The sequence below is a fragment of the Scyliorhinus canicula genome, chromosome 9, assembly GCF_902713615.1.
Source record: "Scyliorhinus canicula chromosome 9, sScyCan1.1, whole genome shotgun sequence".
Taxonomy (NCBI): domain Eukaryota; kingdom Metazoa; phylum Chordata; class Chondrichthyes; order Carcharhiniformes; family Scyliorhinidae; genus Scyliorhinus; species Scyliorhinus canicula.
This window is the reverse complement of record NC_052154.1, coordinates 25,606,979-25,633,112: the sequence shown is the minus strand read 5'-3', so window position 1 is coordinate 25,633,112 and position 26,134 is coordinate 25,606,979. Positions and strand designations below refer to the sequence as shown.

The 26,134-nt window shown below is 42.7% G+C and overlaps 1 protein-coding gene across 1 annotated transcript in view; it reads left to right on the top strand.

The window, feature by feature from the left end:
• vps9d1 (VPS9 domain containing 1) overlaps positions 1-26,134 on the top strand; it is a 132,194-nt gene that overhangs the window by 42,380 nt on the left and 63,680 nt on the right. The window contains exons 8-11 of the mRNA XM_038806367.1: positions 607-694; positions 1,133-1,218; positions 9,931-10,517; positions 23,933-24,062. Of these exons, the coding sequence (XP_038662295.1) occupies positions 607-694; positions 1,133-1,218; positions 9,931-10,517; positions 23,933-24,062 (891 nt within the window). The remainder of the gene's footprint in view (positions 1-606; positions 695-1,132; positions 1,219-9,930; positions 10,518-23,932; positions 24,063-26,134) is intronic.

Here is a 26,134-nt window from a genome sequence, read left to right as displayed (position 1 = left end):
CCCCCCCCCCCCCCCCCCCCCCTTAACCTTACTTTATAGGACACTACGGGCAATTTAGCATGGCCAATCCACCTAACCCGCACATCTTTGGACTGTGGGAGGAAACCGGAGCACCCGGAGGAAACCCACGCACACACGGGGAGGACGTGCAGACTCCGCACAGACAGTGACCCAGCCGGGAATCAAACCTGGGACCCTGGAGCTGTGAAGCATTTATGCTAACCACCATGCTACCGTGCTGCCCTAATGATTCTCCAATCTGATCGATTATGGAGACGCACAGTTTTATACCCTGTTCAAAGCCATGCTGGAAGAGTTATCTAGTCACAGCAAGTTCCTGTGCAAAATCTCATAGAAAATCTGCAGGAATGTGCAAGGTTTGGCACTGAGTGTTCCCCTTCATTGTTTAGGGATTTATGTCACTTATTAACCAGTGCTACAAAGAACAAAAAATATTAAGTTTTCAGATGCTTCAAATCTTTTAAAAGTCCGCTGTTTTTAGATTTTTCCCACACAGATGGTTGGTGAGAATATAACTTTTTTCAAAATGACTGTTTAATGTAAGGCGAGAGACATTGCCTCTCACGATTTTTATTCCTTTTCAAGGAGGTTTTCAAACAGTGCCACACTGACCCCTGAAGAGGAGGAACAGAGAAATGTATACACAAGCGTTTTAGAGTTTGAGCAAGACCATGTAAGTATCAAAAGAAAAAACACCTAATTCTGTTCAGCAAAAAGGGTTTCATGTTTCAATGGTAGTGTTTCTTTGACCGACCAAATGGAACATCTTGTTTTCAAGGACTCGAGAGTAATCCTGGCTGCGCAAATTCCCTTCTGAAGACATTTTTATAAATTTTTTCTACTTCGGAAATCACTGTATAAACATTGAAGTAAAGTGAATATTGTGTTTCTAATCACAATTCTAAATAGGATGTGCAGGCATAGTGGACCTTTTTTTAAAAAAAAAGTAAGTCCAGTGCCTGATTTTGATCAAGGCTAGGACAGTTCAGCAGTTAAAAGTTTGATTATTTTGTTGCAAAAAGATTTTTTACCTTAACTGTAAATTAACTGTACTTATAAAAAACTATTCCACAACGAATGATACTTGCACTTTGAATCTTCTGTTTCGTAGGAGTGGCCCAAACAATGGAAAATGAAATTAAGATCACAACCTAATGACCATGTGCTGGTGGCTGACCTTTTATCCCAAATGCTGAGGTAAAGATTTGATTATTTTCCGGTCATATGGTAGGTACCCTTGAAGATATCGGAAATGTTACAGCTAGTCATTCCTCCTCTCTCTCTCTCTCTCTCTCTCTCTCTCCCTCTCCCTCTCTCTCCCCACCACCACAATTAACGATAGAAGATAAAGACAACTTATAACTTATTATTATAAATAGTCTTATGGCTGCAAGATTACTGCCAGGAGGAATAGATCATTTGGAGAACCCAAATTATAAATCTTCAGCCTTGGTGTTGATGCTTGATCATGGCTTTTGAAGCCTTTCAAACTCTGAATATGATTTCACACCTTTAGTCACCCGCCTTCATATAGCAGGGCAGTTTGAAACGCGAGTTGGTTGGCCATGCCGTATGCCAATTCCAGTTTCTATTTTGTTTTTTGAGTAGTTCTGTTCTCCGGCAGACCACTAGATGGAGCACCATATAAACTCTGTTTGCTCCTCTGAAAGTGCCCTTGAAAAATTATTTTGTTGCGTGGAGAATTTGCAACAATATTTTCAAGCTGACTTTCACAGATGTGTTACAGAACACATTCTGAGCCAGCAAACATTAGGAATATTAAATAAGAACATCAGAACTAGAAGCAGGAGTAGGCTGTTGAGCCCACTCCACCATTCAATGAGATCATGGCTAATTTCTACTTCAACACCATTTTCCTGTATTCTCCCTGTATCCCCTGGATGTTTTTGATATTTAGAACAAAGAACAAAGAAAATTACAGCACAGGAACAGGCCTTTCGGCCCTCCCAGCCTGCGCCAATCCAGATCCTTTATCTAAACCTGTCTCCTATTTTCCAAGGTCTACTTCCCTCTGTTGCCGCCCGTTCATATACCTGTCTAGATGCCTCTTAAATGATGCTATCGTGCCCGCCTCTACCACCTCCGCTGGTAAAGCGTTCCAGGCACCCACCACCCTCTGCGTAAAAAGCTTTCCACGCACATCTCCCTTAAACTTTCCCCCTCTCACCTTGAAATCGTGACCCCTTGTAACTGACACCCCCACTCTTGGAAAAAGCTTGTTGCTGTCCACCCTGTCCATACCTCTCATAATTTTGTATACCTCAATCAGGTCCCCCCTCAACCTCCGTCTTTCCAACGAAAACAATCCTAATCTACTCAACCTTTCTTCATAGCTAGCACCCTCCATACCAGGCAACATCCTGGTGAACCTCCTCTGCACCCTCTCCAAAGCATCCACATCCTTCTGGTAATGTGGCGACCAGAACTGCACGCAGTATTCCAAATGTGGCCTAACCAAAGTCCTATACAACTGTAAGATGACCTGCCTACTCTTGTACTCAATACCCCGTCCGATGAAGGCAAGCATGCTGTATGCCTTCTTGACCACTCTATCAACCTGCGTTGCCACCTTCAGGGTACAATGGACCTGAACTCCCAGATCTCTCTGTACATCAATTTTCCCCAGGACCCTTCCATTGACCATATAGTCCGCTCTTGAATTTGATCTTCCAAAATGCATCACCTCGCATTTGCCTGGATTGAACTCCATCTGCCATTTCTCTGCCCAACTCTCCAATCTATCTATATTTTGTTGTATTCTCTGACAGTCCTCCTCGCTATCTGCAACTCCACCAATCTTAGTATCATCTGCAAACTTGCTAATCAGACCACCTATACCTTCCTCCAGGTCATTAATGTAGATCACAAACAACAGTGGTCCGAGCACGGATCCCTGTGGAACACCACTAGTCACCCTTCTCCATTTTGAGACACTCCCTTCCACCACTACTCTCTGTCTCCTGTTGCCCAGCCAGTTCTTTATCCATCTAGCTAGTACACCCTGAACCCCATACGACTTCACTTTTGCCATCAACCTGCCATGGGAAACCTTATCAAACGATTTCTGTCTTGAACATACTCGACGACTCAGCCTCCACGGTCCTCTGGGAGGCGAATTCCACGTATGAATATTCCAATAACATTTGTTTCGAAAATTAATTTTGGAACCTGTTGTGGTTACAACGTAGCTGAGATGATGGCTTCAAAGGGGTTGGACTGAATCCAACAGTTTGCCCTACTTCAATGAGACCACGTTAGTGACCACACTTTAAAAATACAAAGCGACTTTGATTCTCTGTTCCTTCACGTGGGCAGGTTTCTCCTTTCCTGCTGCTGTGAATGGAAATTTCTCTGAGCGCCAAGTTCTCCATCCTCGCTGGCAGCGGTAGCAAGGTGGACTCATAGCGGAGGATCCGGCGGACACGCAGCAGAGAATCCCGCCCGGCATTTGTGTCTGCAGACCAGTAGGGGCTGGTTTACCACAGTGGGCTTGTAATGCAGAACAAGATCAGCAGCGCGGGTTCAATTCCTGTTCCAGCTTCACCGTACAGGCGCCGGAATGTGGCGACTAGGGGCTTTTCACAGTAACTTCATTTGAAGCCTACATGTGACAATAAGCAATTATTATTAGTTACTGGTAACATTATGAAAATAATTGTTTAGATCGGTCTTACCTGGTGTAAAATTAGCTTTCTCGTATAAATTGAAAACAGAAAACGTTGAAATACTTGGCAGTTCAAGCAGCATCCTTCGAGGACGAATAAGAGTCTGCATCTTCAACCTCGGTAAAAGGTCACCGACCTGAAACATTAACTCTGCCTCTCTCTCCACAGATGCTGCCAGACTGCTAAGTATTTCCAGAACTTTTATCCTTATTTCAGACTCCCAGTTAGTTTTCTCTTTCCTATTATTTGTTTGTTGGAGGTTAATCAAATCCTAGATGCCCTAGCAATATTGACCAGAAACTGAACTGGACCAGCCATATTAATACAGTGGCTAGAAGAGGAGGTCAGAGGCAAGGAATTCTATGGCAAGTAACTAATTTCCTGACTCCCCAAAGTCCTTCATCTGCCCAAACACGAATTACGAGTTGTTCAATAAGTTATAGTCAATCTGATTGTAACCTCATGCCGACTGCCTCCAATAACATTTCACCCCCTTGTTTATCAAGAATCTTTCTACCTCTGCCTTAAAATTGTTGTGCCATCAGCAAATTTCACAACCATACCTTCGGTCCCTTCATTGAAGTCATTGGTATAAATTGTAAAAGGTTGAGGAGCACTGATTCTTGTGGCAAAGCACTTGTTACATTCCACCAATTAGAAAAAGACCCATTACTTTCTGTTTCCTGTTAGCTAGGCAATCTTCTGTCAATGCTAATATGTTCCCCCTCTCCCCACCCCATGAACTTAAATTTTCCACAATAACCTTTGATGAGGCACCGTATCAACTGCCTTCTGGAACTCTGGACCAATTCCACTTTGTCCACAGTACATGTAACTTCTTCAAAGAACTCCAATAAATTGGTTAAACATGATTTTACTTTCGCAAAACCATGTCGACTCTGCCTGATTGCCTTGAATTTTTCCAAGTGCCCTGCCATAACATTTTTAGTAGTGGTTTCCAACATTTTCCCTATGACATATTAAGCTAACTGGCTTGTAGTTTCCTGATTTCTGTCTCCCTTCCTTTTTGCATGAAGTCGGTACATTTGCTATTTTCATATCTAATGGCACCTTCCCAGAATCTAGGGAATTTTAGTAAATTAAAACTAATGCATCAATTATCTCACTTCTTGTAAGACCCTAGGATGAAGTTGAACAGGACCTGTGGATTTGTCAGCTCGCAGCTTCAACAATTTCCTAAGTACCGCTTCTCTGGTGATTGTAATTTTCCTGAGTTCCTACCTTCTTCCCAATTCCTGATTTACAGCTAATTCTGGGATGTTACTTATATCCTTTATAGTGAAGACTAGTGAAGATGCAAAATACCAGTTCATTCACCTGCCATCTCCTTATTTTCAGGTTCACTTTCTATAGGACCATGCTCAACTTGTCAACTCATTTCTTATTTAAAAATCTATAGAAACTCTTGCCACCTGTTTATATATTTATAGCTAGCTTTCTCTCGTATTCTAAATTTTTCCCTCCTAATTAATCTTTTGGTCTTTCTTTGCTTGTCTTTATATCCCGTTCAGTCTTCTTCCTTACCTCCCATTCTTGCATGATTATATGCTTTTTCATGGAAGATCGATACCGTTTTTGGCATTTTCCATTAATCCACAGATGGTGGTATTTTTCTCTTTCTCGGGATGTATTCACTTGGAGTATTCTGAAATATCCCTTTAAATTTCTAATAACCTATTCCTGAACCTCATTTGCCATTTCACGTCAACTAGTTCTGCTTTCCTGGCCTCATAATTTCCCCTATTTAAATTTAAAATAATAGGATGGAATTCTCCCATTTCGCGACCAGGTGTAGTGGTAGGTGGCTCTGGCTGTGCCTGGCTTGCTGAATAGAATGGCAGAATCCCTTGCCTGAAACCTCCTTCATTACGCATATGCAAGTTTCCCTACGACTTTCCTAGCGGACCGGCAGCTAGTTTGCCCACCCTCAGCTGACGGGTTTGAAGGACCCCGTGTTATATTGAAATACCAGCAGTCCAGCACAGTCGTATCACTTTCTCCAGCCTTTCATCAGATTGTGCAGTTTTTCTTTTTATCCGTTCAAGGGATGTGGGGATTGCTGGCTGGGCTAGCATTTATTGCCCATCCCTAATTGCCTTTGAACTGAGTGGTTTACTAGGCTATTTCAGAGGGCATTTAAGAATCAACCACATTACTGCAACCCAGAAGGAAAAGGCTAGCAACCTAGAGTACAAATTCAAGCAGGTTTCTTTGAGGGCCAGCTTCCCTCCCCTCGGTCTTCCCTCTGCCTTCCATTGTCTGTTTTTTTTCATCCAGCTCATTACCTCTCTACCTGCCACCTCTACCCCTTGTCCCTTCTTGCACAGCCTTCCTTGCACATTGTCCCCCTAGTGTTAGTCAGGCTCCCACTCCCACCTTCCTTCCACCCCAGTTGACCTTTACACCTTTGTTGTGGTGGCTGCATGAATCACACAGCACCGTATTATCCAGATAGACACTGGTCTGTGGGACCATGGGGGAAGGAGATGGTGTCATAGGTGGGTCCAGCCACACGGTGCTGTCCACAAAAACAGGTTCGGCGTGCAGATGTAGGCAGGAATGCGTATGTCCCGGCAAAGTGGTGTACAGCATATCAGGAGCAGCGCAGCAGTATAGCAGAACGCTTTATTACACTCAGCTTGAAGTCTTTTGTCAACTGAGGACCACCTTGTGCACGTCGCTCTTTACCAATTAGATTTAATGCTAACATGATTTCCCACTGGCTTGAGACAGGATCAGAAGGACTGACGTGACACCGGCAGGCAGCTGTTTTAAAGAGCATTTATGAGATGCAAATTAATGAAGGTGACGTTTGCACCATTTGCCAACGGGCTGACAAACCCACCATTGGGCGAATTGCAGATTAATTATACACCATATTTCAGATATTTTGGCCCCCACCAAATTCTCTGTGTCTGCCCACTGCAGGTGGGTTGGGTGGAATCTGCCCTTAGTTTTGGAACTGCCCTTCTCCCTCAAACTGAATGTAAAATTCATATCATACGATGATCTTGCAAACTTTCCTTCAAGTGAATTAAAGATGTCTCAGAATTTTTTATCTTTTCATTCCCATACGCTCTCCTTTGCTTTTTCTTCCTCGCCACCCATAGAAACATTGAAGTATTCCAAAATGTGGCTCGATGCTCAAAGATTTGAGCACAGCAGCAACTGGGAACCATGTAAAAGCAGAATGGTTTAATATCCTTTCTCCTCTGGTATCCTTATGTGAATTAATGCTTTCAGCGGCAACTGAGAAACTTGAAATATGTTGCCACTTGAAAAGAGCAGAATATTGATCCATTTTTGCCATAATGCTTTTCAAAATATATTTTCTCTAGTCATTTGGTAAAACTTGAGTATTGCTGAAAAAAAAGACATGTCGAATCTTTTCATCTTGCACTCAGCAGGGCACGTCACAATAATACCAATGTAAGGGGAGAACAACAGTTTAATATTGTGTAAGAAGAGAGTGCTGATTGATTGGCAAGTGAAATCTGATTGGTTAAGGCGTTGCCATGGAGATGCACCAGTTCTTGGTGACTGACGGTTAACTGCCAAGCATTATTTGAAATTTAAATCGGGCAGCCCTGAGGAGTGAGTCAGCGAATGGCTGTCACTTATTTTGTTTAGCTGAAACCGGCACAATGTGTACATTTTCTTTTTGTCTACAAAGCGCAGAGCCATATATATTTATGTATGTAAGTTCCGGTATACACAAATGCATCATACTGCGAGCCCGAATAAAAATCTTAAATTGGTTGTCCACTTGCTTATAGACGAGTGGTAAGGGGAATAGGGGTAGTTAGAGGGGTTTTTAGAGGGTGGGAGTGTTAGGGGGAGGGGTTTTCAGGATGATAGTCGGGGATTGTGGATGGTAGTCGAGTGTGTGGGTTGCCAAACAGGTTTGGGGGTGGTCATTGGTGGTCCTCTGGGGTGGGGGTCATAGTTGGGGATGGGGATGTCGGTAGTTGGGGTGTCAGGGCAGAAGTAGCCAGGGGATCCAGTAGGTGGTTAGGAGGTAGATTAGTGGTTTAGCTATCCAGGAGTTAGAACTGGTTCTAATCCTTCTAACTTTTCCTGGGTAACCATTCTGTGTATTGAATTGGAAACATCCAAAGTCTCACATTTTAAATCAGAATTTCAGAGAGTTCCAGACGGAGGGTAATTGCCCATCAGAGGTTCCCAGGCAATTTCAAAGGAGTCCTTGCATTGGGACTTTTGAGGGGTCCTCCAGCTCATCTTTGAGGGTATCTCCAGAATACAACCACCCAGACACTGGATGTTCTGGCCCAAACGGCAATCACATTTTCTGAAGTACTATAAATATTTTAGCCATCATGTTGAATGGAACTTTCGCAATATTTTAGACACCTCCAAATGTATATAATAAGTTAGGCTTCAGTCCAAAACATTTTTTTCGAATATTTTCTCTCCTGCCTTTGGATCTTGCTGTGGTGCTGGCTGTTTCTGATATTTCTCCCAAGTGGTCATCTTTAACATGTGAGCCAAGGTGGGGATTGTCAGCAAACTATTAATCTTATGTGCTATCAAAAGCAAGCCTGATCCTGTCTTCAACTCTCTCAAATTCATGCATGCTTCCTCATAAGAGTCACGCAATGCTGATCAGAAATAGGGTGCCAAATGAAATTCTCCTGTCTAGTCTAGTGGCGTTGAGACTTATTAGCAAATTTAATGTGAACAAGCGTTTTAATCCTCAAGCATGTCTTAGTACGACACCAGGCATCAGCAGCAATCGGTTAAAAAAAATTACTTTTAAAATGTATTTGTAAGCAATACTGAAAAGCTGGATGACTTAGGCGTGTGTTCCTTAATTTACTGAACAAAGACTGAAAAACAAAATCCCTAAATACTTTGCTCGAAAATAATGAGTGGAGGATTTTAGTGCTTCTGTTTACAGGCTTTTTTATTGCTTTGTGCAAACATTTAAGTTTTTAAATTTTTCTTTCATGGGATATGGGTGTCATTGACAAGGCCAGCATTTGTTACCCATCCCTTGAGCTGAGCAGCTCGGTAGGTCATTTCAGACCCAGTGTGGGTCTGAGGTCACATGTAGGCCAGACAGTGTAAGGCCAGTAGATAGCCTCCCCTAACGGACATTAGGGAACCAGGTTTTTATGACAACTAACGATAGTTTCACGGTCACCGTTACTGAGAGTAGCTTTCAGTTCTAGATTGCATTAAGTAAATTTACATTTGACCAGCTGCCATGGGTGGGAATTGAACCCATGTCCCCAGATCATTAGCCCAAGCTTCTGTCCAGTGACATTGCTGCAATGCCACCATCTTCCCACTACCCCGGTGTAATTATTTGCTACTTTACTCACAAATGGTTGTCAATAACTTATAGTTTTATTGAGAGATTGCCAAGGACATGCCCTCCCCAGGGACTGACTTTAATTTGTTACACTGCATGGTGTCACTAACTTTTAAGTGTGAAACTGCCTCCTACTTGCTAGAAGGCAATTCTTATCACAAGAATGTTTAATTCTGCTCACATTGAAAGATTATCAGTTGTTTGAAAACTCTGTCACTCATGCCATTTAGAAGAATGTTTGATGTTGATGAAAACACTGATTTATTTTTTTAAGTTTCAGGATGACTCACTTTTACCCATCTGTTCACTTTTGACTGTTTATATGGGAACATTCTATTCAGATTTGTTATTGCAAACTCATTTTCATATTTCAAAATATCACTATGACAATGCCAACAAATTCACTGCTTTTGTGCTCTCTTGGGTTATTTCAACAAACTTGCAACTCATGGAAATCTAATCAACTTTTAGACATATTGGGGAATTATGTACTCCACAACTATTGTACCTCAATGTTTCTTGAATATGTATGACTGAATCAGTAATCACCGAGGGAGCAAATGGATTTTGGAAGTTAAGTAAATGGATGATTGAAAATTAATTTCTATTTTTGGCACGAGTGTAATTCATATGAAGTCAACTGTGATTCAATTCAAAGATTTTATGATTGTTTTTCACGTACATTTTAAAGGGTTGTTCATTGGAAGACTTTTGTTTTTAATTTTATTTCTGAATAATAATCCGCAGGGTTCAGGATTTTGTAATGTGGGAATTATGCAGTGAAGCTCTGAGCTTAGATCAGATATATATTCCTCCTCTCATCCGTTGTGAATTAATTTTGTTTTTGATCAATGTTTCATTCTCTAGCTGTTCAGAATATCCAGTCTCCCAACTGCTGAAGAAACTGCAATGCAGGATCTACAACAAGCTCTATCCTGTTGTGAATAAACATTTTTCCGACCTGGCTAGTGTCAGTGAACTGGATGCAGGCACACCATTCTACTCGTCTCTCTCCCAGTATTCGCTGAGGACAGACGTGACGTCATCACTCAACAGGGGAAGCCGATTAAAGTCTTCCAAAAGTGCATGTTGTTTGGGGTCTGTTCAAGATTATAACAAAATAAATACTGGTGGATTAAGACATAGTTCCTCTGTTAGCTCAGTGGCATTCACTGAATATCGCAGTGCAAATTTGGATATTGGTGAGCAGAGTGGACTAGCACAAAATGTTACAGATCAAATCATCCCGTCGACTGCTATGCCAGATCTGGTGGGTGATAAAGCCAGCCCTTTTGAAGATTTGGAACACTATGTGATGAAGTTTGCACCACAACCAGGAAACATTACAGACAACCTGATTCAGTTGACAAATGATGATCATCTTCACCAAATGGAAGATATTCCATTGCAAAATCACCTGAAGAATATTGTAACAGATGTACATAATTCAATAGGTAATGTACTTATTCCCTCTTCAACTTTAACTCAATATAACAATTCTGAGTTCCAGTACATAACTGCATGGAGAAGAGATTTTCTGGTTAAAATGGGGAAAGTTATTCTGAAATTTGCTATTGGATACAAGTGTTAAGAGCACAGCTGATGTTAACTGCTAGGGTATTCCAAATCCCAGAAGGGAAACTTGGAATGCCTGCTCTCAACTCTTCGTTTTCAGTTTTGGTATAATGTGAGGAACGATGTGAACATCAGTGAAGGGTGTCCCAGACGATTTTGTGATTATTTTAAGCAAAATAAAGGGGCAGGTTTCTCCGGTCTGCCAGCTGCATTTTCTGGCGCGGCATGCCCCCAGCGGCAGCTAGATTCATAACTGAATTGTGAATCAAAGTTTATACCATTTTCATAATCTACAAACTAGCTGGAATATACGACACCCAAGTCCTTGACTATTAACTTCCCCAGGCACAAAGCAGCTACAGACAACAATTTTCACCCAGAGGGGAATGCACTGCCGGGAGAGTAGCTGAGGCAGGAAACCTCACAATATTTTAAAAGTACTTGGACGAGCACTTGAAATGTCATAACGTTCAAGGATATGGGCCAAGTGCTGGGACGTGGGATTAGTGTAGATTTAGAGTAGTTTTTACTGTGTCGGTGCAGGTTTGATGAGCCAAAGGGCCTCTTCCGTGCTGTATGATTCAATAGTTCTATGGAACCCATAGAATCCTTACAGTGCAGAAGGAGGTCATTTGACCCATCAAGTACCCCACCCTCCTTCACTAGTCCCTCGCCCCCTCCCTAATGTGAGGAACGATGTGAACATCAGTGAAGGATGTCCCAGACGATTTTGTGATTATTTTAAGCAAAATAAAGGGGCGGGTTTCTCCGGTCCTCCAGCCGCGTTTTCCGGCGCGGCATGCCCCCAGCGGCAACTAGATTCTCCCTTCCCGCAGCCAGCCAATGGGGTTCCCCGTTGTGACCACCCCGCACCATCAGAAAACCCGCGGGCGTGGGTGTGCTCTGGCGTACCGGTGAATCCCACCGGCGGGGAATTCTGCTGATTGTTTATTAGACAATAAAACACATAACACGAAAATCAACTGAAATACACATAATGACATTAATGGCTAATCTTTCAATTTACCCAGTTCCTAACCTCAAAGCTAAACCTCCCCAAACAACATCCTGAGTTCCACCATCCTGACTTTCTACAATTTACATTTTGAAATAGTTTGTTGTTTTTCAGCCGTGCAACCACCAGAACGCATTCCCAAACATTGGATGTCTTATTTTTCCATTTTGTCACGATTTCCTAACACTAGCCTAGACTTTTGAATCATTAGTGGTGTTACAGCACAAAAGGTGGTCACTTGGCACATTGTGTCTGTACCAGATCTCCGGATGAGCAATTTGCTTACTCCTCCCGCCTCCTCCTTTTATCTTTGCACAATCTTCCTTTGCAGATAAGAGTCTAAATCCCTTTTGAATGCTTCAATTGAACCTGCCTCTACCACACTGTTCAGCTGTGCATTGCAAATCTTAACCACTCGCTGCATTAAATAATCTTTCCTCATGTTGCTTTTGCTTCTTTTTACCAAGTACTTTAAATCAGTGCCTCTCATTCTTTTTTTTTAATTTAAAGAACCCACTTCATTTTTCCCAATTAAGGGCAATTTATCATGGCCAATCCACCCACCCTGCACATCTTTGGGTTGTGGGGGCGAAACCCACGTAAACACGTGGCGAATGTGCAAACTCCACACGTACAGTGACCCAGAGCTGGAATCGACCCTGGGACCTTGGCACCGTGAGGTACCAGTGCTAACCACTATGCCACCGTGCTGCCCCTTTGCCTCTCATTCTTGATCCTTTCACGAGTGGGGGCAGTTTCTCACTGTCTATTGTTTTCAGACCCCTCATGATATTGAATACCTCTGCCGAATCTCCTCTTAGCCTTCTTTTCTACAAGGAAATTCCCAACTTTTTTCCAATCTATTTTCATAACTGAATTGTGAATCAAAGTTAATACCATTTGTCATAATCTACGAACTAGCTGGAATATACGACACCCAAGTCCTTGACTATTAACTTCCCCAGGCAGAAAGCAGCTACAGACAACAATTTTCACCCAGAGGGGAATGCACTGCCGGGAGAGTAGCTGAGGCAGGAAACCTCACAATATTTTAAAAGTACTTGGACGAGCACTTGAAATGTCATAACATTCAAGGATATGGGCCAAGTGCTGGGACGTGGGATTAGTGTAGATTTAGAGTAGTTTTTTCTGCATCGGTGCAGGCTTGATGAGCCAAAGGGCCTCTTCTGTGCTGCATGATTCAATAGTTCTATAGAACCCGTAGAATCCTTACAGTGCAGAAGGAGGTCATTTGACCCATCGAGTACCCACCCTCCTTCCACTTTTACAATAAATCAGAAAGGTGATGCCTCATCTCCCCTGCCACTATTCAAAGAAGAGCAAGGAACTTCTATTATTCATCAATCAATACAAACATTATCTGGTCATTTATCTAATTTCCGGTTGTTAGACCTTGCATGAAAGTTGCCTGTGGAGTTTATTTACACTACGCCAGTGGCTACACTTTGAGTATGCTTTTTTATATGGCTGTGAAGCACTTTGTGCAATCCTGAGGTCGTGAAAGGCGCATATTTAAATGTAATCTAATTATTTAATATCCTCATTCCTTCTCTCCATTTCTCTTTTTTTTTCTCATTAATTCCTCTTTTCCACTTTTGGGTACGTTAATCATTCAATTTCTGTACACCTCTACACCTGATTTAGTTTCTGCCTTGTTATGCTTTATTATTCACAACTTTAACCTTCAAAAGTGAATTAGTCCTAATTTACCTGGAGCTGCAACATCCTTCTCTCTTTATTCCCAAGGTGATAATGAAGATAAGGTATAAATTCAGTCCTAATTCCCTGTGCACGGTTCTGGGTATTAGATTGGTTCATGTTTTACAGGCTCACAGTATTAAAGGTATTGGGCACATTTTTTCTAATTTAGATGGATGTAAGTTTGCTGCAAATTAGATAAGGAAGATATGATTTTTCAGTCAGTGAGTCTGATTTTTCTGATGTTATGGGGAAATGCGTATTGAGGATATAGTAAGGAATGGGGCAATGCGAGAATATTAAAATGTTTGTTCGACAAACCCAATGTAAATTTATTCTAACCTTTGGTTTTATGCTGCAAGTTTAATTCTTCATGAATATTGCGTGTTACGTTAAAACAGCTTAGAATGGAAATGTGTTTTCTTTATCATAAAAGTAAACATTTTCTTTCAATTACAAGAACTGTGATTTAAGGAGGAAGATTTTTTGATGTGAAGGTGTGAATAAAAGTTCAGCTTGATGATGAACATGGTCTGTTGGGTGATGTCTGAGGAAAATACTCGAATGGGTAACAAAACCAGCCACTAGGTGTCAGTATGTTTTTAACTATAAGGATTGGAATAAAATTCTGACAAAAATTAGAATTCACAAGATAGACCTGAATAGCTAAGGTTATTCTGACCACTGCACCCCATTCATCCAAAAATACTTTATAGGTAATCTTATCTCTCTCTTTCCCCCCCCCCCCCCCCCCCCCCCCCAAATCCAGTTGTTTCTCAAATGATTCCATATGACTCCAGGATTCTCATTTGCACATTAGGACTCTTCGTTGATCACTCTGATGTGATGAATTTCCTAATTTGAGTGGGAAAATGATCTTTAACATTGGTTGAATCTGTTTTCCTTTTGTATATTGTTTACTATCTTTAGTACCCCTCGACAATCACCTGTCAGTTGCCTTTCTAGGCCATCATTCCCCGGTTTCTGCAGTTTTTTTTCTCATAGCTTAGTCCCCGGTCATAGAGATCAGCCTCACAACCCTTCTCTGAACTATGTCAAGGGATTGGTGACCAGCACTAGACGTGGTAAGCATGGTGATCTGGCAAAAGCAGGGTATGCCGTTTGAGAATGTGGGATGAATGCAGGAATTTCAGATAAATTATATTCTACGTATTTGGTACAGCAAGGGTTAAAAGCCTGGGTTAATGTGTGTGACTACTGAAATCATTTTTTTTAAAAAGAGGTTTTATTGAGTTTGTTGTGGTATCCAAAACAACGATATATATGGGCAAACAGTAGGAGGCAGAGGAAAAAGAAAAATATTTAATCATCGGTCGGTTTCAACTATTTACATACATACATCGTAGTTTTTTTTCTCTTAACATTACAATGGTGTTTGTGGTTTCCTGTGTTTCATTCCGCACCGATTTTCCTTTTTTCCCTTTGGGTCAGGTTGTTGCTCTCTTCCCCCCCACGCCTTCTCTTTTCCTCACCCTCCCCTTGTTTCTCATGCTTCTTTTGTTGGGCAAGGTTGAGTTCCAAGTTTCTCCCCTTATTAAATTCTGCCCAACACTTGGCCAGGTTGGCTCCAATTTCCTGATAAATCCAAATTCTGTGGTCTTCCCAGGAATGGTTTTTGGATTGTCTGGCCCAGCGCAGCATTTGTTCCCGGTCCTGGTATAGGTGCATCTTGGTAATTATCGCCCTCTGCTGTTGCCCAGTTTTGGGCTTTGGACGGTGCGCTCGGTCGATTTTCTGGTGGATTGGGGAAGCTATCCCTTCCCACCAAGTTGCCCAGCATTTGGGCCACATGGTCTGTGGGGTTCCTCCCTTTGATCCCCCTGGCAGCCTCACGATTTGTAGGTTTTGCTGTCTCGACCGGTTCTTCTGGTCATCGACTTTTCCATTCGGGTTTCCTTGAGTCACGACCAGCCTTGCCACCTCCTTTCCCAGGACAATGATCTGGTCGCTCTGGTCTGTTGCAACCCTTTTCAGCTCCATGATTGTTTCTTCCTGGGCTTTCAGTTACCTTTCCACCTTGTCCAGGGCCACCTGCATGGTTTTCATAGCTTCAGCAACCGTACCCTTCACCGCAGCTTGGATGTCCGATTTTGTTCCCTCCCGATGCTCTCTCAGTTATCTTTAGAGAAACATCCCCCATCCATTCCCTGGTGCGGGCGGACTTCTCATGCAGCGGGCGGGTCTGTCTTTCTCTGACGAAGCCCAAGTTTCGCCGCCTCGTGTGTCGGCCGTTTCAGTCGTTTGCTTGTCCAGGCTTTTTCCACACCTGGTCACCACTCTCCCTCTGGACTAGCTGCTGTTTGGCATTTGTACCTTCTTCTGTGCTTTGGGAGTGGTGTGGGGATGTTTTGTGGTGTTGTCACGTGGGGTTGCAGGCAAAAAGAGTCTATTTTCAGGTTTGTGTGAGGAGAGCCACCTGATGTGAGATTTCTCAGCACTTCCCTGTCACCCGAAGTCCTGAAATCATATTATTAAATAAATCCTAAACGTTTGGGTGCCGAGGGACAACTAAAGTATCAGAAAAAACTTGCATTAATGAAATTTTGATTTAATTATGGGGATTCCCTATGGAAATAACAAGATTTCAGCTTGGTAAGACATGTAATTACTGGGTGAAACCAGGGTATCAGGCTTCTTGTAGCAAAGTAGCTCAGTGGAGTTGTAGCTGAAGCTGAACCACAAGTCAAACAGTTGGCTCTCAGTTAAAAGATATATCTGCAGACAGAAGAACAGTGTGGTTGGAAAGGTGAACAAAACCCAGCTCAAAGAGTTACTGAAGAAATATAGCCAGAGTTTCCGCATGGTTCTGACAGGAGTCAGATCTTTTCTTTAAAGCAGTGCCAAGAGATCTCTTTTTCTCAAACAACATCTCTGTAAAGCAAGTATTCTTGAATGGCAGTGGTATTTCCATAGTGGAATGAGAGCTGAATTGATTTTTTTTCTTGTTGTTTGAGTGGGAGTAAAGATAGCAGTTAAGGGTATTGTATGCACTGTATTGAATAGTATTGTTTAAGAGGGAATTGTAAGTATCTGGTGTGATATTGTGTTAGTGCTAAAGTTTGTTTTCATATACCATATCTATATTTCTTCATGCAATCACTCCTGGAGCGAGGTATCCTCTCCACACAGTCTCACAAAATTAAAATAAAATAATGGGGGTTCTGTCCGGTGTCCTAGCCACTGTTGGGTCTGGACTGGGATCATAATATATCATTGCACAATGCTGTTTTGCCTCTACAGTTCAGCATCTTTTCTGTTTTATGGTCGAACCTATGAGCATGGGAACTTTTCTTTCAGCTAAATCCTTAGTTACTTTGGCAACAGAGTATTTATGCTATCTGTTTTAGTCTTCTGGTTTCATTACATTACAGTGGTCCATGTTAATATTAGCATATTTAATAACTCATGACTTGCATATATACATAACAAACAAACACAGAGAGGGGTGAAAGTAGTAAGTAAAAGTATAAACAGTCTATTTCAGGGACTGTCTTTAAGCACACCTTACTTCTACAAATGCACTGCAGTAACTTGACAAGGTTCCTTAGACTGCACCTTTCAAATCCACGGCTGCTACCATCTAGAAGGATAAGAGCATCAGATACCTGGGAACCCCATCACCTGGAGGTTCTCCTCCAAGTCACTCACCACCCTGACTTGGAAATATATCGCTGTTCCTTCACTGTTGCTGGGTCAAAATCCTGGCACTACCTCCCTAACGGCACTGAGTGTACAGCTGCAGTGGTTCAAGAAGGCAGCTCACTACCACGTTCTTGAGGGCAGCTAAGGATGGGCAATAAATGTGGCTTAACCAGGGATGCCCACATCCCATAAATGAATAAAAACAAAATTAGGCTTTTAGGTGAGGTCTCTGTTTTCAGTCTGTAATGGGTTTCACTGGAGATTCTACTATTCAGCTTCTTCGTAGTTTCAGAAATGCAGCAGCTCACAGCATTTCTGGAGAGAGAAGAGTGGGAGAGCAGGCACTCAGCTCCTTTTCCTTGCATGTCCAGGACCCAGCTTTGCTTTTCTTAGGTCTATAGAAATCATTCCACTCGAATAGGACCCAATCACCACCTGTTACTGGGCAGAATACGGCCTTTTGGCCAATTCATTGGCCAGCAACCAACCAATCGATCCAAGTCCTACTCCATCTCTCGGGTGCCACAAAGTCTGAGTTCTGCTGCTCGAAAACTAGCACCATATATAGCCGGTTCCAACTTTTTGAATTCCTCATTCTTTCTGCTGCTGCTTGACTTAAAGATAATGTCCATTAAGCATCCATGGATCAAAATTGTGACGGCAAAAATATAAAGAAAGGGATCTCGCATATGTCCATACCTAAAAGGAATGAAATGTCGGAACACGGACGTTTCATTATGAGGAATGCAAGACATAAATCGTAAACACCTATCTATCCATCCATCCATCCCCATTATATAAGTTCCCTTTCCAGTCGCTACCTAGGTAACTTTATCAGTCCTTAAACCCGTGACAAAGCATCCGCAATCACATTATCCTTTCCGCGAGTGTGTACAATTTTAACATTGAACTGTTGTAATAATTAACTCCAACGGAATAATCTGGTGTCCCAGGTTTTAAACTTTTCTGTAAACACAAGCGGATTATTGTCCGTATAAATTAAGCTTTGTTTATTGTAATGCCGGACATGGAGTTCAAATTATTACTGAAGGGCTAGTATCAAAGCTAAGGCTTCCTTTTCAATGGTGAAAAACTTTCTTTGGCACGGACTTAGTTTAAAAAAATTCCCACTGGCCTCTCTATTCCTGAATCGTCATCTTGTAGCTCTGCCCCTACCCCCCAAGGTCACTGACATCCATGGCCATTTTAAATGATTTGAAAGGTCTGGGGCGGCCAGCACCGTTTCGCCCACTAAAATTACCTTCAGTCTCTCAAACTCTACTTGCTGCCAGTGGACCACAGCGTTTTCCCTTGTTTCCACAACATGTGCAACATGCACTGTATTTCAGCCTCTAACTGAGCCAGACATCGTGGGTTTTAGTCAAAGCAGATGTGTCTTTATTGGTTCAGAATTTCCTACGTCTATATCATGACTAGTTAATGGAGTGCACCCTGGGAGGTTTCCCTAATGTCTATATTCCTTCAGTACCTTTATTGGCTCTTTCCTTTGTTCTTCTTCTGCTGATAGGTTTGCATCTTTGGTTTTAGAACTCCCTTTGATATCTTCAAACAGTGCCTTATTTTCACTCTTTTCAAAATCAAAGACAACGTGCTTCCCTTTGTCAGTTTTTTGACTGTCCAAATTGGAGAGGACCTCCAAATGAATTTCTTCTGCATTTTTGTCTTTTTCTGTCTTTCGGGTATTGCAGCCTGTCTTTCCTGATTGTCCTATGCATGTATATCCAAATTTCGAGGATCTTCAGAGCCAAATTACAAGCAGTATTGTTAATCCATAAACACTCTTCAACTCCTCCTGCTTTACATTCTCTCTTTTCTTTCACTTAGTTTCTTTCAGCGACAAGTAAAGCTGAAGTTTTGAAGTTTGTTGGCTTTATATGCACCATTCTTTGTATGACACCTTTTACCTCCTCATCAGCGTTTTTGTAATCACAGCTGTTATCTCCATTTTAATAATATGGATTTGTACAATTTATGCTTTCCAGATTTTAAGTTATCTTCTCTACTTTCAGAATCGGAGGATAACAGATTGTCGGTTCCATGAACTTTCTGTTTTTTATCAACAGCTGTAGTTGGAGAATCACGGCATGGTTCTTCATCCCTCTTCATTTTCAAAAGGAATTGATCACTAATTATTTTATCTCCTTTGCTATTTGCTTCCTTTACCTTGAAGAGGCACTGTGGGCCTTTTAAAGGATATGGGTTAATTAATAATAATCGCTTATTGTCACAAGTAGGCTTCAAATCAAGTTAATGTGAAAAGCCCCTAGTCGCCACATTCCGGCGCCTGTTCGGGGAGGCCGGTAGCCTTTTGCTTGGTGTCACTTCACAATCATTGCTGTCCTTGTCCTGAAAAACTGATGCCATGCTATTATGTATATTTTCCTTCAAAAGAGACGTGTTCTGGGAAATATTTGTACTTGCAGTAAATCCATTGCCTTTCACTGCAAGAGGCTGTAACAAATTTCTTTTAGGAAAGTCCAATTCACTTTCTTCTTCCGATACGCGGTTTTCTTTCCTAGTTTTGGAAGAATTACTTGTCATCTGTTCAAGATCAGTTAGTGACAGGTCTATTCAGTTGTTTATAATTTTTTCATAAACAGAGCCCAAATCGGATTCATCACTGTTATTACTATTAGATTCAAACTCCTCTGAGAATGTGGTTTTCTACTAGATTTTATCTTTGACAAACTGCTGTAAGGAATCATTCTCATGGAGATAATTTCATCAGCATCAGCCGAATCAAACTCACTACCATTGTCAGTTGATATGTGATTAATGTCTTTCTCTCTTTGAGTCAGTTAATGCCCGATGAGTTTTCCGAATCCCCACTTGTCCTGCCATTGGTATCTCATGCACTATTTGCAGTACTTCTATCGGATTCTCTGTAATTATGGGTGAAGCCTTTACTCCTGCCAAATCGTTCTCCAAAAGTACATCTACTCCGTCCACTGGTAACCCCTTAACCACTTACTATTAGACCTGACACTAAATCATACTGCAATTGTACTTTGTGCATTAGAACTAGGATATAATCTCCATTTATTCCCTTCACTAATACCTTAGCTTTCATTGAATTCTCTGGAGAGAAAAAATCCTTCTGCAGTAAGAGAGTTTGTATAGCACCTATGTCCCTTTAAAGTAGTTTGGCTACCTTAGTTGAGGAAAATGGGATAACCTTCCCCTTAAACAAAAACTGCATATCTCTCATCTACCTCATTAATCATACCTGCTCCCACAGTAGTGTTTACCTCTGGTCTTCTAAGTCCAGTTAAAGCTACAGTCTACCCTGTAATATTCTCCACTTTTTTGTTCCCTTTTCACAATCATCCTTCTGAACTCCAACAGGTCCCATGGGCCTTCCTTGCAACTTCCAACATGCTGAGCACACGTATCCCACCTCATTACAATGATGACACCTAGGCTTCTGAGTCTCATCTACGCCCTCCGTACCTTCCTTGCTGATCTGAAGAGATCTGAGCATTCCTGACTAGCAATTCTTTACCATGTCTACCCGCCTTCCTTTCACTCTGCCACTTCCTAGCCTTTTCAAAATTATGGGGGCGATGGAGCAAAGGTTTAAATTTGCGGACTAGCTCATAATTGTCAGCCATTATTGCTACTTGTCTAGCAGTTGTCACTCTCTGGTCTTCAACTTGGGTTCTTATAATAGAAGGTAGGGAATTCTTAAATTCTTCTAAGGGTCTCATGGGTAGTTTCAACTCCCAATCCTCGTACCCATCTATCAAAATTGTTCTGCTTAACCCTTTCAAATTTGGCATGCGGCTGTCTCCTTAAATTCTGAAACTTTGCCAATATGCCTCTGACACCAATGCATATGGATCCAGAATAGTCTTTTTTACCTCGTCATAATTCTTAGATACCCCCTCTGAGAGGGAAGCATAAACTTCCTGTGCCTGTCAATTTACTCAGCATGGGTAATGTCCACCTTTTCTTTTGGCCATTCCATTTGGGTTGCTATTTTCTCAAATGCCCTACAAATGGTTCCTACCTCCTCTTCAAATTGTGGGAGGGCTTGTATAAATGTAAACATATCTCCATGGGTTCTGTCGAGGTTTAAGCTCCCCTCCAGCTCCTGGCAGCTTCCTTTTAATTTCCAGTGCCTTAAGCTGGAGCTCTCTCTCTCTCTTTTGCTTTTCCTTTGCTCCATAATGTTTTTTTCCTCTCACCCTTTTGCTTTTGCCTCTCTCTCTCAATTTCAACCTCCTCATTTCAATTCACATTTAAAATGTTTTTTTCTTTTTGCTGCATCTCTAATTGTTTAATTTGTTACTGGATTGTAGTTTATTCTACTGATTGATGCCATGACCCAGGCTGTGTTTCTAGCATTTCTCTCAAAATTTAAATGCTGAGCAATCGTGTTAGTTATATCTACCTTCCCAGCTTTGGCTGGCACCTCTCTTTTTAATTCGCCTACCAATTCGATTAGCTTGTCTTTTTGAAACCCTCTTAAACAAACCAAAGACAAGTCTTCCATCTAAAGAAACATTTTAGCAGCTTCCAAAGTCATCCTGTTATACCACTACAAACCTGGGCCGGGATTCAACCCTAACCGGCGGGGCGGGCTGTACCGGCGCCGAGGAGTGGCGTCAACCACTCCTGCGTCGGGCCGCCCGGAAGGTGCAGAATCCTCCGCACCTTCAGGGGCTAGGCCGGCGGGGTTGGTGCCGTGCCAACCAGCATCGAAGGGCTTGGCACTGCGCCAACTGGCGGCAAAGGGCCTCCGCTGGCAAGTTGCCGCATGCGCGGGAGCGCCAGCATGTGCTGGCGTGATCCCAGCGCATGCGTAGGGGGGTTCTTCTCCGTGCCGGCCACTATAAAGATCCGCCATAGCCAGCAAATGTGAAAGATGCACCCACAGCACAGGCCCGCCTGAGAATTGGTGGGCCCCGATCACGGGCCAGGTCACCATGGGGGCAACCCCCGAGGCCAGATCCCCACGCCTCCCCCGAGGACTCCGCAGGCCGCCCACAGAGCCAGGTCCCGCCGGTAAGAACCTAGTTTTATTTACGCCGGCGGGACTGGCTGAAACGGGCGGCCACTCGGCCTATCGCGGAGCGGAGGATCGCCTCGGGGGCACTGCCAATGGCCCCCATCCGGCACGACGCGATTACCGCCGGCGCCAGAGGATCCGGTATCGGGCTGACGGGGCGGGATTACACCGCGCTCCCCGGCGATTCTCCGGCCCGGGGAGGGTGGGGGGGAGGGGGGAGGGGGGGGGGGGGGGGGGGGGGAGTGGGTCGGGTCGGTCGGAGAATCCCGCCCCGGTGTCTCATTTTCATTTATACTGTAACCCAAATTTCGCCGTCTTATCATTCCAAAGATCCCGGATGAGCCACCAAATTATTTTCCGACATCTTGAGCTAGGGCGCAGGCAATTCCAGCCCTGCTTGACCCGGAGTCGCAATACAATTAAATAACCAATAATTCTTAGAAAAATACCCAAATCCTTTGGCCCTTGGCTGCCCAATAATTCCAGCCAGCAGGTTTGCAAATTTAAACAGTTACTTTTTATTAATAACAAGAACTGTAATGAAATATGCAGGAAATACAGCTGGCTAACTATTATCCAATTCCTAATGCCCCACTTTATTTTGCCTTCACCCTCACACACATATAAATATGTGTATATATATATATATATATATATTTTTATACACACACACATGACAAAAGAGGCGAAGAGGGGTGAAAATAATAAGTAGAAGGATGAAGAGTCTTTCATTCAGATGGTTGTCTTTAAGCACACCTTCCATCAAATTAGGCTTCAGGTCGAGGTCTGTTTTCACTGTGTAATGGTTTTCAACGTAGATTCATTCAGGTTCTCTGTCGGTTCAAAAATAGAACAGCTTGCAGCATTTCTGGAGAGTGAAGAGAGGGAGAGCCGGCACAAACAATTCCTTGTTCCTTGAGCAACCATTACCCAACTCTCCTTTCCTTGGGTCTCTGGAAATCATCCCACTCGGGAAACAATACCAACAAGAAGGACATTTTAAGAACCTGTGTATATGGCTAATCCAGTGGAAATGTGCATTTGCAAAGGAGAACTACAAGCAGAGGAATTGATGGGTGAAGGCAATTAGTGTACAGCTGCAGACAAAGACAGAGGAATACATAAAATTCTTGTGAGGAGAAGAAGAAAATCATTCAGGAAGTGTTCAGTTTATCTGTTTGGCAGCAAAGTAGACAGGAGCTCTTGGAGGTGACGTGCAAGCTGGCTAAAAACGTCTAAAACCAGGAAAACTGCATGAATAGCTTAGAGGTTCTAATGAGCTGGGTATTTTCCTAGAAGTTGTCAAACCGTGAGCTGGGCATATTGGTTGAAAAGGAAGTGTTGAAAACGACACGATCAGGACTGTGATGGTCCAAGAGAGAGTGGAGTCTTTGAAGGGTGCCTTGCTAATGGTTATGGTACCCGTCAAACTCGGAGCTGAAAGCTTTCGTTGGACTCCTTCCCTACCTGGTGTGAATAAAGAAGACCATATTCTGGAATATTGTAGCTATGTATAGTGCTACATGTCTGCAGAGAGTGATGCAAATTGTTATGGTCGTATATGGTTGTTGTATTGACTATTTGAAGTGAAATGCATCTTTTTATTTGAAGTATTATTTGCCTCTTAATTCACATTTAATTTGTGTTGGTTCTGATTTGTGTGAAAGGAAACTTGAAATTTGATGGTAACTTCTTCATTTGGGGGTCATTCAGTAAATTTGGATTTACGGCTCCTCCCACGTAGCAATGGTATGAGTAAGCAACTTAGAATGGTAGAAATTGCATGTAAACCAGATATTGTCTTTTCAGGTTGGCTGAATGCCATTGTTATTCAACTTTTTTGTCTGATGTTTTACTTTTCACAGACAGGTTACTGTGCTTGTGTGTTCTGGCTTTTGAACCTCTCAACACCGCTACTGGGAAAGACCAGTGTTTGGCCAGCATTGAGGAGGCTTTGTTCCGGCCTATCTGGATATTCCTTTTGGCTCTGTTTAGGTATTGTATTACATGCAAATCTTAAAATCAATGGAAATTAGAATTTTTAATTTGAGGGGGCAAAAAGTACATTTTTGAAAGCAGCAGAAAGCAAATTTTGTGATGTCGTTTTAAAGTTGGGCTGAATGTGGTTGTAAAAGTTGTTTTCTTGTAAAACACTGTGTACTATATATATTATCTGATGTGCAAGTTCTAAGAATGTGACTTTTTTCAACAAAGAAACGTAATATATACGCTATTGTCAAAATGGTAACAGTAAATACAAGATTTTGTAGTCTCAACTCTTTCTGTGTTCCCAGTTAACTCCTTTTACTCGTGGCCGTGGATTAGTTGCTTCAGCTACCTATGGAATCCGTTCCCTAAATCCTCCCACCTCATTGTCCTCCTTTGGCATCTATTTAAACCCACCTAATTCTCCGGTTTTGGTCGCCCTACCTAATTTTTGCCCTGTGTTTGTTTTTCCTGCATTTCCGTGAAGCACCTTTGGAACATTTTTCGACATTAAGGCATTACCATAAATGCAAGGTGATGAGAATGAGAAGAAGGAATAAGATTCTTTAGAAATAAGTCATGGCAATGGCATTTCCTGCAGCATGGATGGAATTTAATACCCTCCCCCAAGGCAAGTTTGGAGGGGATGTTTAATTAGGTGGGTGGGTGCCAAGAGGGGACCCCACTGCCTTCCCACCTTTGCCCCGATTAGGTCTGGGGTAGAGAAGGCTCATGAATGGCCTTCCCACTCACCAGCAATTAATGCTCACTGAAGGGTCTCTTCCTGCTGTTACTGGTAGTCAACCAGCAGCAGGCTGGGCTGTCGCTACGCAAGGATCCTGAAAAGCAAACCCCAATGCCGAGATTGGCAACCTACGGCCATATGGTGGCACACAAAAGTGATTTTGAGTGGCACTCAACACAGCTATTCCAATTAACAGCATTAAAAGTTCCAAAGAAAAACAAATGTAATTTACTTATCCTGTAAAGGTACATTGGTAAAAGATGTATAGAAGGGCAGCACGGTAGCATGGTGGTTAGCATAAATGCTTCACAGCTCCAGGGTCCCAGGTCCGATTCCCGGCTGGGTCACTGTCTGTGTGGAGTCTGCACGTCCTCCCCGTGTGTGCGTGGGTTTCCTCCGGGTGCTCCGGTTTCCTCCCACAGTCCAAAGATGTGCGGGTTAGGTAGATTGGCCATGCTAAATTGCCCGTAGTGTCCTTAAAAGTAAGGTTAAGGGGGGGGTTGTTGGGTTACGGGTATAGGGTGGATACGTGGGTTTGAGTAGGGTGATCATTGCTCGGCACAACATCGAGGGCCGAAGGGCTTGTTCTGTGCTGTACTGTTCTATGTTCTAATTCAAATCCTGAATGCTTGTGTTTTATTCATTCTTAGGATTGTTTTTTATATAAACATTTTATTAAGGCATTTATGGTTTTATTACAATAAAAGATACAAATACAAACATGGTTCAGTGCATAACACATCCCTCCATCTCCCACTGTTCCGCCTAATCTAGACAGTAAATCGCCTAACCCCCTTATTGAATCTGCTGACAGTTTAGTTTTCTCCGAAGAAGTCAATAAATGGCTGCCGCCTCCGAACGAAGCCGAAAATTGATCCTCGGGGCGAACTTAATTTTCTCAAGTCTGAGAAACCCAGCCATGTTGCTAACTCATTCCCCTGATTTTGGGCGCTTCGAGTCCCTCCACGCGAGTAATATCCGTCTCCGGGCTACCAAGGAGGCAAAGGCCAAAACGTCAGCCTCCCTCGCACCCTGGACTCCCGGGTGTTCGGACACTCCAAACATCACAACCTCTGGACTCTGTACCATGTACCACCCTCGTTTTTAGTACTGTGGACAAGACATCCACTAATCCCTGCCAGAATCCCCTAAGCTTCGGGCATGCCCAAAACATGTGGACATGGTTTGAGGGCTCTTCTGCACACCTCACACACCTGTCCTCTGCCCCAAGAAACCTGCTCATCCGGCCCACAGCCATGTGTGCCTGGTGTACCACCTTGAATTGTATCAGGCTGAGCCTAGTACATGCGTTGACTCTGCTCAGAGCATCCTCCCA